This window comes from Lepidochelys olivacea (genome assembly GCF_965140295.1).
Source record: "Lepidochelys olivacea isolate rLepOli2 genome assembly, chromosome: 1".
Taxonomy (NCBI): Eukaryota; Metazoa; Chordata; order Testudines; family Cheloniidae; genus Lepidochelys; species Lepidochelys olivacea.
The window spans coordinates 8783403-8794210 of record NC_140411.1 but is presented as its reverse complement, the minus strand read 5'-3'; the positions used below and the strand labels follow the sequence as shown (position 1 = coordinate 8794210).

At 45.5% G+C, this 10808-nt stretch overlaps 1 protein-coding gene across 3 annotated transcripts in view; it reads left to right on the top strand.

Moving 5' to 3' along the window:
• The first annotated feature begins 252 nt into the window (after positions 1–252).
• Positions 253–10808, top strand: part of STIM1 (stromal interaction molecule 1) — a 202932-nt gene continuing 192376 nt past the window's right edge. For 2 of the 3 annotated variants that reach the window (XM_084614958.1, XM_084614955.1), the window contains exons 1-2: positions 253–366; positions 1146–2825. In XM_084614958.1, the coding sequence (XP_084471084.1) occupies positions 2717–2825 (109 nt within the window). In that variant the 5' untranslated portion in view covers positions 253–366; positions 1146–2716. Of the gene's footprint in view, positions 465–1145; positions 2826–10808 lie in introns of all 3 variants that reach the window. The other variant, XM_084614956.1, reaches the window with a different exon arrangement.

Here is a 10808-nt window from a genome sequence, read left to right as displayed (position 1 = left end):
CCCGTCGGGGCCCCCCCTCGGGATCGGGGCCCCCCCTCGGGACCGCCGCCGTCTCCCCTCCAAGCGCCGGCCCCGCCGGAGCCTGCTTAGCTCGCGCGCTCTGCCGCCCCGCTCTGAGCCGCCGCCTGCAGCTCCCGCCCTTTGCCGCCAGAGGCCGCTGCGGGGCAGCGCGGCGCCCGCCGGGGGGCGGGGTCAGGCGGCCGTAGCCTATTGGCTGCCAGCGGGAAAGGGGCGGGGCCTCTCCTGGTTCCTGCCCCGCCCCGTGCGGCGGCGCGGCGGTTGGCGCCTCCGCTGTCAGTGTCCGAGCGTGCGGCGGCAGCGGCGGCAGCGCTTCAGCCGGCTCCGCAGCTGGGCCGCGACAGCGGGGTAACCGGCCACCGGGGCTCCGCCCGGAGGGGAGACACCTGCCGGGGGAGGGGCCTCGGGAGAAACTACCGGGCGCGCGGGGAGCGACGGCGAGTCTGGTGCTGAGAGGGCTGCCCGGGAGAGACCATTGCGGAGGGGCGGCGGGGGGGGGGGGGAAGGCTGGCCTGGCCTGGCCTGGCCCGGGAGAAACCATTGCTAAGGGTCAAGGGCTGGCCTGGGTGAGACCATTCATGCGGGGAAGGGCTAGCCCTGGGGGAAACCATTGCTCAAGAAAGAGGGGTCAAGGGGTTAGCCTGGGTGAGACCATTGCTGAGGGGGGGGAAGGGTCAAGGGTTAGCCTGGGTGAGACCATTGCTGAGGGGGGGGAAGGGTCAAGGGTTAGCCTGGGTGAGACCATTGCTGAGGGGGGGGAAGGGTCAAGGGTTAGCCTGGGTGAGACCATTGCTGAGGGGGGGGAAGGGTCAAGGGTTAGCCTGGGTGAGACCATTGCTGAGGGGGAAGGGGAGGTTAAGGGTTACTGTGGGTGAGACCATTGCAGGGGGGGAAGGGGGAGAGGTTAAGGGTTTAGTCTGGGGGAAACCATTGCTGAGGGGATAGGGGGAGGTTAGTTAGTGTGGGTGAGACTATTGCTGAGGGGGGAAAGGGGTTAAGAGTTGGCCTTGCTGAGACCACTGGTATGTGGGGGAAGGGCTAGCCTGGGAGGAATTGTTAGCGGTGTGGCGGGGGAGGTTCTGAGCAGAGGGACTAGAACTAGCATTAACAATCTGAACCTGTTCCAGGACACCCCAGGCCTGCTGCGTGAGAGCTGCCCCAGGAGCAAGGAGGACTAATCCTTGGAGAGGCCAGGCCTACTGGATGAGCAGACTGTCCCGGGAGAAGCCTGGAGTTGATAGGCACTAGGTCTGACGAGTGAGAGGTGTTCAGTGAGAGGTGTTCTGAATGCTGCTGGGATTTCTTATGTTCTGCTCGGACATACTCTCTTGGGAAAATCCACGATTGAACAGATGCTGTTGATTTAAACTGGGATAAAAGGAAAAAAAAATTCCTAAAGTAGCCTGTCCTATCCAACAGACCTGGGATAGATCATCACTCAAGTCTTGAAAGAGAGATGTGCTGGAAATAAATTGGGCCAAACAAAGAGAGATTCTGGCAAATGTTTTGAGTCAGAAAAGAGTTGCTGATAAACTAACCTGGAAATCCCAAAGATAAACTGAGATTTGCTGAAGTGCATAAAAAGAAATCTTGATCAAAACTGAGTGAAAACCAAAATTTGGATTAAATGGTTCAGAGGCTTTTCGGATTAAACTGAGAAACCTGCCTTGGGTAAAGATACTAACCCTGGGAGGCAGCAGACAAGGCTAACTTGTTTCCAGTGGTAAAACTACTGCAGGGTTGTGCTGCTGAGGTGGGAACAGAGGATCAGACAATGGGTGTTCTACCACTTTTTTTTTTTTTAAGGGAGTGCTAGCAAGAAGCAAAGAAAGGGATAGGTTACCCGGTACCTGGCAGAGTCCAGGTCTGTTAGTCTCCAGCTGAATAAGGTGTCCCTGTTTGGCATTTTTTTATATTTTGTACTTGAATAGAGGATTGTGGCATCTGGGGCTTTTTAACACTTTATTTCATTCTGCGTTTTTAAAAATTCTTCTTTGCGTCTCTAAAAGAATGTGCATTAGTGTCTTTGCAAATATCTGGCTCTTGAAAGGTATCTGATTAGAATGCACGTTGTTTGAAATTTAAATTAAAGCTTTAAGTTGTCACATGCACGGACATTTAGTTGACCAGAAAATGATCCTTTCAAACAAGTCTGGATTATTTTAGTCTTGCTAAACAGTTCGGAATCTGCAAGTGTGTTGCTTGTGAATGGTTAAACTGTGGATGTTGCAGCATTTTGAGCCACAGAGACTCTGCTGGAAAATCATTCATGCAAAAAAAATTTTTTTTTGAACCTTTTAGTACCAAAAATGTTCGGTATTTTTAATCTTGACTAGTCTTTAAAAATACAAGACTTGAGTGAACTTTCTTCAGGGTGAGGGAGGCTAATTAAAATCTGTTTTATTTGGAGATAAATTTAATTGTGAGGCTGGTTTTTGGGAGAAAGCATAGACCTAGGGCAAAATTTCAGTTTATGCTGGAGGGTGGGAAAAGAACCTCAAAATATCTCCATCCTTTACTTCTGTAGTCTTTGGAATTAATCAGGCACCGCTCCTGGGATATCAGACACTTTACTTCCTACACCATTTTGGGATATAAAGGTGCAGAGTGAACTAAGAAACTTGAACATATCCATTGGGGACTGATGCTGAGGAAGAGCTGACATACAAAGGGATAAAGGCTGTAATATTATACAGAAATGGATGTGTGGTCAAGAGTAGCAGTGTGGATCCTGTGTGGTTTTCTTCTGCACCAAGGACAGGGGGAGAGGCCCCCAGGTACCCATTTGGATGAAACTGCAATTGCAGGTAAGGAAAAGGCTTCAGAAATGGTGTTTTTATTTCTCCTCCTTCCCAGCGATGAGGAAAACATTAGAGCAAACTTACTGCTCTGTGAAACCTGTTGGTAGTCACAGTTAGGGCCCATATGCTGTTAGCTTTGATTATCTTCTGTCAAAGAACTAATCAGTTTTAGTTCATGATGCTTTAAATTTTACATATGTTGCAAGGGATTGGTTTGTCACGTGATGAAACTTAGAATGTTAAATTAAAGTTTGCAGCTTCTTCAGTAAGGGACGTCCTCAAGAAGATATAACATGTCAGGATAGTGTAGACCCTGTAATAAATGACATGCACTGTTGGTAGAAAAATGCTCAACAGTTTTGAGAATCTTGCTCATGAGTTAGATTGAATTGATGTGTCAGGGAGTCAGGATGGCACATGGCACTTAGTCTGAAACCCATTGCTTTCAGAGAGGTTTAAGATGACTAAACAGCAATCTCTTTATTTCAAAACAGATGCCAACTATTCACCAACTGCAGATTATTTCACTGTTTGTTGTGGATACTGACTTCATCCATTTGGGAGATTTCAGATTTAATGTAGTTTTTGGTTCTCTTTTGTTTTAAAGCCACCTCTCCAATGAATGCAAAGAGCACTGTCCCAAAATATAAGGGGGAAAGATAAAAAGGAGAAATTGCATACTTCGCATAGAAAAATCATGAGTCTAAAAATATTTTTTTCACTATTGCCCTAGTGACATTCTCGGGGAAATAAGCATTTGATCACGTCTTGGCAGGGAGAGAGAGAATGAAAGTATGATAGCTGAATTTCTTGCTGTCTAGTCCCGTTCCCCCCAGCCCATCCCGAAATCTGTCTGTCTCACTGGTTCCCAGTAGGCAAATGTTGGCCTTGCATAAGCACTTGACTCCTTTGCTGATAGCTTGATCGTCTCAGTAGAGGAGTGAAGGTTTGAATAGGTAATTTTTGGACTGATATACCTCGACTCCTAGTGATTGTCCCTGTATGTCAGGATTGAGGTCTAGTAGAGAAATTTGTTTGCTGTTGCTGCTTTTACTGTCGCTATCTGTGGATAAACAGTGGCCTCCAGTAGTCAGGGCTGCCAGTCCTGCACGTTTTACCAGCACTGAATTCAAATGTGTACACAAGAAAATAGAAGAGTACCCTATGAGCACTGGGAGACAAAAATATAGTTGATGTACGTAGCAGAAAAAATTGTTGCAAAAATGCTCTCAGGTTGGGTGCAGGCAGCTTTTAACAGCCCAAGCATAAGTTCCCTCTTGAAAGCGTCCCGTCCCATCCAGCAGTGTCGTCAGCATCTGGGTGGCTCCTATAGCTGGAGGTACCCAAAAGCATTAATTGCATTCAGAAATGGTTTGAACCTGATCAGAAAACTCATGAATGCAGATTTCCAAATAAGTAATGCTTCATCAGTTAAGGAGTGAAGATCAGGGTCTCTGGAATAAACGGAGGAATGGCTGATTTATGAGTGCTGAGTAGTGTGTGTGTTAATTTTAATACTGTTATGGTACATTTCACTTGTGTTAGTAATCAATAATTTTACTTGGTTTTAAAACTGGCTGTTACTAACAGTGGCAAACTCTTGAGTCCTGAGGTGAGAGAGAGAGAGCATGAACCTGGTACGTCCTCTCTGAGCATTGATAATACTGAGTTCCACATTGACAGTGTAATGCTGATTCACATGAATTTTTCCCTTATGTTAGTCAATGGCATAACTAGTTGATATGTTCCAAATCTTTTTGAAAGACTGGCTTTCATTCTTGCATTCTGTGTATGAGATGCTTCATGGTTTTAGGTTGAAAGCAACTTCACATCCAGCCTGCTCTGACAAGGAAACAGGATCTCGGCAGTCCTTTTGAAACAGGGTTTGTGCCTCCAAAGAGCCTTCAAGTGGGATAGTTTTTGAAGGCCTTGCAGAAATGCGGCAGCCCTGGTGATTCAGTTTCTGACTTGTTTTTATCTCTAAATGAGAAGCAGTCAATTGCAGTGCGGTAGAGGAGAACTGTGTGAGGTACTCAGTCTCTAGTGTAGATTACCTGCAGGCAGGCTTTCCCTTGTAAGGGATTCCTATTCACTGTATGTACTCCTCTCTGTTCACGTCTAGTCAATATACAATTTCCATTTGTTTTTTTGGATAAAAATAACTTCAGATTAATATGTGTGGCACCTAGAAAGAGTACCGTAGTGATTACAGTCCAGAAATCAGGATATAGATAAACGAGGTCTGACTGGACTGCATAGACACATGTTGATGCATAACAGAGGTATTCACTCCTGAGGCCAGTAATTCATGGCCTTTAACTACTCTGTGTGTTTGAGTAGCAGCCGTGTTAGTCTGTATTAGCAAAAAGAAAAGGAGTACTTGTGGCACCTTAGAAACTAACCAATTTATTTGAGCATAAGCTTTCGTGAGCTACAGCTCACTTCATCGGAACTGAATGCATCCGATGAAGTGAGCTGTAGCTCACGAAAGCTTATGCTCAAATAAATTGGTTAGTCTCTAAGGTGCCACAAGTACTCCTTTTCTTTTTACTCTGTGTGTGTTCCTTTGTTGGATAATTGTTGAAGGTTTTATTGTGCACGCCACACTCGGTTCAGAAGGCCCATAGCAAAAAGGCTCTTTAAGATTTGCTTTTTAGTTGTCGTAGTTACTACTTACTTGTATTTAAGTGCAGAAGGCCCTCATACATCACATACCACTTTCTGCCTCATGCAGTCCTCTAGGAACAGTCAGTATGAATCCTGTTAGTTGGATGCATGACTATACATTACTGTTATCATTAAATAGATGCAAACAATCTAGGACTACTAGGTTTTGAAGTGAAGCACAATTGGCTTTCTTTGACGTGGCTTGTTTTTAACATTTACAAAAACTGATTGCAGTGGTCACTTGTCATCTCTGTAGAAGGTGATGAGATTCTCAGAAGCTGCAGAAAAGCAGTTTACTCAAGGAAGCAGAGGTGTGGAAGTTGGAACAGTAGTTGCTGATTAGGCTCTTTCTGCTTTCAGAGGTGTAGATTCATTTGCACACACTGGTAAATTACATGCTTTATACTGGATATATGTGTATGTTTGTGATTTCTAGGCAGTTTAGCCCTGAGTTTAGAACTGGTAATTGTGTGTGTGAAGTGTAATTGATTAGCCTCTCGGAAAACCGCGCTTCAGACTGTGTTCAGCTTGTACACAGTTATCTTCATGGGCATCTGTTCTCTTTGAAAAATGAGATAATGATTAGCCTTTTCACATCTAGGTGTCTGGTTCAAGTCTAGCTACAGTTGGTAGTGCTGGAGAGGCTAGTTGTCTGGTCACTTATGAGGAAATGAGTTGGCGGTACTATATAGTTGACAGATTTTTTTTAAGACAGGAAGGGACCAATATGATCATCTCCAGTCTGACTTCCTGCATAATGAAGGCCAAACACCCTCACCTATTAATCTCTGCATCAAGCCCATAATTTCTGTTTGAGCTGGAACAGAAGCTTCATTAAGACATCCAGTCTTGATTTAAAGAGTTCAAACATCTCTAGGTCAATTGTTTTAATGGTTAATTACCCTCATGGTCAAATTCTCATCTTATTCCTAGTCTGAATTTGTCTGGCTTCAGCTTCCAGCCATTGGATTTTGTTATGCCTTTATCTGCTAAGTTTTAGTGTGCTGTACTATCAGAAATCTCTTCCCCATGTAGGTACTTGTAGAACATAATCAAGTCTCCTCTAATTCTTCTCTTGGATAAACTGAATAGATTGAGCTTCTTAAGTCTCTCACTGTAAGACATACTTTCTAGACTTCATATCATTCTTGTAGCTCTTTTCTGAACACTTTCTAATTTTTTCAATATTCTTTATGAAGTGTGGACACCAGAACTGGACATAGTATTCCTGTAATGATCTCGCTAATACAGTATAAAGAGGTAATATCATCTCCCTACTCATACTTGATATTCCCCTGCTTATACATTCAAATATAGCATTTACCCTCTTAGCTATAGCATTGCACTGGGAATTCATGTTTAACTGGTTCTGTACCTTTACTCCTAAATCCTTTTCAGTGTTCCTGCATTCCAGGATACAGTCCCCCATCTCGGAAGGGTGACCTGCATTCTTTGTTCCAAGACATATGACCTTGCATTTGGTTGTATTCAGGAATCACAGAATATCAGGGTTGGAAGGGACCTCAGGAGATCATCTAGTCCAACCCCCTGCTCAAAGCAGGACCAATCCCCAGTTTTTACCCCAGATCCCTAAATGGCCCCCTCAAGGATTGAACTCACAACCCTGGGTTTAGCAGGCCAATGCTCAAACCACTGTGCTATCCCTCCCTCTTTGTTCAGATTAGAGCCCTGTGACCTGACCTGAATCTGAGTGGGACCCGGACTACGAGCGTCGGGTCTGGGTTGGGTGGGAAGAGAACAAGACCCTCTCAACATCAGGGCAGATCAGGTTGACTCTCCTTCTCCTGTCCTTGGGGTCTGCATGGCAGTGGCTGACAGCTGTATGCCCTGCTCCTGCTGTCCATTGCCTCCCCGCTGCATGGGTGCATGGTATGGGGCAAGTATGCCACTGCACATATGTAGTGCAGCAGGGAGCAGCGAATGGCAGGAGCAGTGTGTGTGCAACTGCCAGTGTATGCTACCCTGCTGACCCCATGGCAACTCCTATTCAGGGAGGAGGGGGAAGGTTTGGAGTTGGATTGAAAAATGATGTGACCTGGTTGGGTCAGGGTGGACTTAGGTCTGGGTCAGGCCTAAAGGTTCAGTCTGATCAGAACTCTAGTTCAGATGAGTCTGTTTTACCAAGCCACCCGAGTGATTGTTTACCCATCCACCGATTTTTTTTTTTGTATCGTCTTCAAATTACCAGCAATGAAAAGTGGGCAGCCTGTTCACTTTGACTTAAATTCATCTCCTGTTTCTGTCTCTGTGTTAGTAACAGGTGCCTGCGCATCTGCTTTCCTGTGTCTTATTCTGACTTGTGTCCGTACTATTTGTAAGGAAAAGGCTATGCCTTCCTGTTCCTGCTGGGAGAAATGCCGGACCTTGGTGGGATGCCTTGTATGTAGGGAATCAGTTTGTTCCTCCTTATGGCATGGCCCAGATAAAGTAAAGATCCTTTCCCCTGTTAACATTATTGTTGTGATACTCTCTGGATAACAGCTGTGGTAGATAGCATTCAGAAAGTATAGCTTCTAGTAGTTCTTGCACGAACTGAGTAGCTAAACTGCAGTTGCTGACTTAGTTTGCTTCCCCCATTTCATAGAATCATAGAATATCAGGGTTGGAAGGGACCTCAGGAGGTCATCTAGTCCAAGCCCCTGCTCAAAGCAGGACCAATCCCCAATTAAATCATCCCAGCCAGGGCTTTGTCAAGCCCGACCTTAAAAACTTTTAAGGAAGGAGATTCTACCACCTCCCTAGTGTCAAAGTTTGACTCAGACTCACAATTTATCAGACCACTCTGTTTTATTAGCAAAGCTGCTCTGCTAATACATTTAGAAGTGAGCCCCCCGAGTGGGGCTTGTGTCTCTTAATTTATACAAAAAGAAAAGGAGTACTTGTGGCACCTTTATACAGTTTTTGGAGAACAAGTTACAGAGAAGTTACAGACAAAAGAAAAAAGATTTTAGTCACCACCCTTCGAGATCCCTGAGACCAGTCACGTATCTTTAATTACCTGCCACCCTTAACAATCTCCTTTAACGGCTTTCAGTTAACTAATTGCCCTTCACACCTTCCATTCTGATACCTGCTTCTTAGACGTGCTGGCTCTATCTTAATTGCTTCTCCATTCAAAAGCTAACTGTCCCTACATGTGCTCCCTCAGATACTTTGTAACATGTTTTGGCTTGCCCTCTCATATACAATGTATCCAGCATGTCCCCTTATACAATGCTATACTTATACAATGTTATACTTCCACACTAGGTAACACATTCCAGTATTTCACCACCCTCCTAGTGAAAAAGTTTTTCCTAATATCCAACCTAAACCTCCCCGACTGCAACTTGAGACCATTACTCCTTGTCCTGTCCTCTTCTACCACTGAGAATAGTCTAGAACTATCCTCTCTGGAACCACCTCTCAGGTAGTTGAAAGCAGCTCTCAAATCGCCCCTCATTCTTCTCTTCTGCAGACTAAACAATCCCAGTTCCCTCAGCCTCTCCTCATAAGTCATGTGTTCCAGACCCCTAATCATTTTTGTTGCCCTTCGCTGGACTCTCTCAAATTTATCCACATCCTTCTTGTAGTGTGGGGCCCAAAACTGGACACAGTACTCCAGATGAGGCCTCACCAATGTCGAATAGAGGGGGACGATCACGTCCCTCGATCTGCTCGCTATGTCCCTACTTATACATCCCAAAATGCCATTGGCCTTCTTGGCAACAAGGGCACACTGCTGACTCATATCCAGCTTCTTGTCCACTGTCACCCCTAGGTCCTTTTCCGCAGAACTGCTGCCTAGCCATTCGGTCCCTAGTCTGTAGCTGTGCATTGGGTTCTTCCGTCCTAAGTGCAGGACGCTGCACTTATCCTTATTGAACCTCATCAGATTTCTTTTGGCCCAATCCTCCAATTTGTCTAGGTCCCTCTGTATCCTATTCCTCCCCTCCAGAGTATCTACCACTCCTCCCAGTTTAGTATCATCCGCATATTTGCTGAGAGTGCAATCCACACCATCCTCCAGATCATTTATGAAGATATTGAACAAAACCGGTCCCTGGGGCACTCCACTTGACACCGGCTGCCAACTAGACATGGAGTCATTGATCACTACCCGTTGAGCCCGACAATCTAGCCAGCTTTCTACCCACCTTATAGTGCATTCATCCAGCCTATACTTCTTTAACTTGCTGACAAGAATACTGTGGGAGACCGTGTCAAAAGCGTTGCTAAAGTCAAGAAACAATACATCCACTGCTTTCCCTTCATCCACAGAACCAGTAATCTCATCATAAAAGGCAATTAGATTAGTCAGGCATGACTTTCCCTTGGTGAATCCATGCTGACTGTTCCTGATCACTTTCCTCTCATGTAAGTGCTTCAGGATTGATTCTCTGAGGACCTGCTCCATGATTTTTCCAGGGACTGAGGTGAGGCTGACTGGCCTGTAGTTCCCAGGATCCTCCTTCTTCCCTTTTTTAAAGATTGGCACTACAGTAGCCTTTTTCCAGTCATCCAGGACTTCCCCCGTTCGCCACGAGTTTTCAAAGATAATGGCCAATGGCTCTGCAATCACAGCCGCCAATTCCTTCAGCACTCTCGGATGCAACTCGTCCGGCCCCATGGACTTGTGCACGTCCAGCTTTTCTAAATAGTCCCTAACCACCTCTTTCTCCACAGAGGGCTGGCCATCTATTCCCTATGTTGTGATGCCCAGCGCAGCAGTCTGGGAGCTGACCTTGTTCGTGAAGACAGAGGCAAAAAAAGCATTGAGTACATTAGCTTTTTCCACATCCTCTGTCACTAGGTTGCCTCCCTCATTCAGTAAGGGGCCCACACTTTCCTTGACTTTCTTCTTGTTGCTAACATACCTGAAGAAACCCTTCTTACATTTCTCTACATTTCCTTGAAAACTTGCTGGCTGTGGCCTGGAAATCACTTGACCAGTGTTGTAAAGTACTCGCCCTCTGGCAGGGATGTGATGAAAGGAAAGATCCCAGTGCTTGATTAAGTTGCAGTAGGATAAATGCTTTTGTCCTGGGTTGGGGGGTTTTGCTTGGTTAGGCAAATAGTGAGCTGAGACTTCTATTTTTCTGCTTAACTTTGTTTTGTTACTTCATTCTCTCATCCCATTTGTCTATTTTGTCCTCCTGTTGTGTCTTGTCTGACACCTGGACCATAAGCTCTTTGCAGGTAGGGACAGTCATCTTTATTGCTTGTCTGTCAAGGATGTAGCACAATGAGGCCTTAATTCTTGACTGGAGCTCCCAAGTGCTACCAGAATACACACAATCAAAATGAATAGGATGCCAGAGG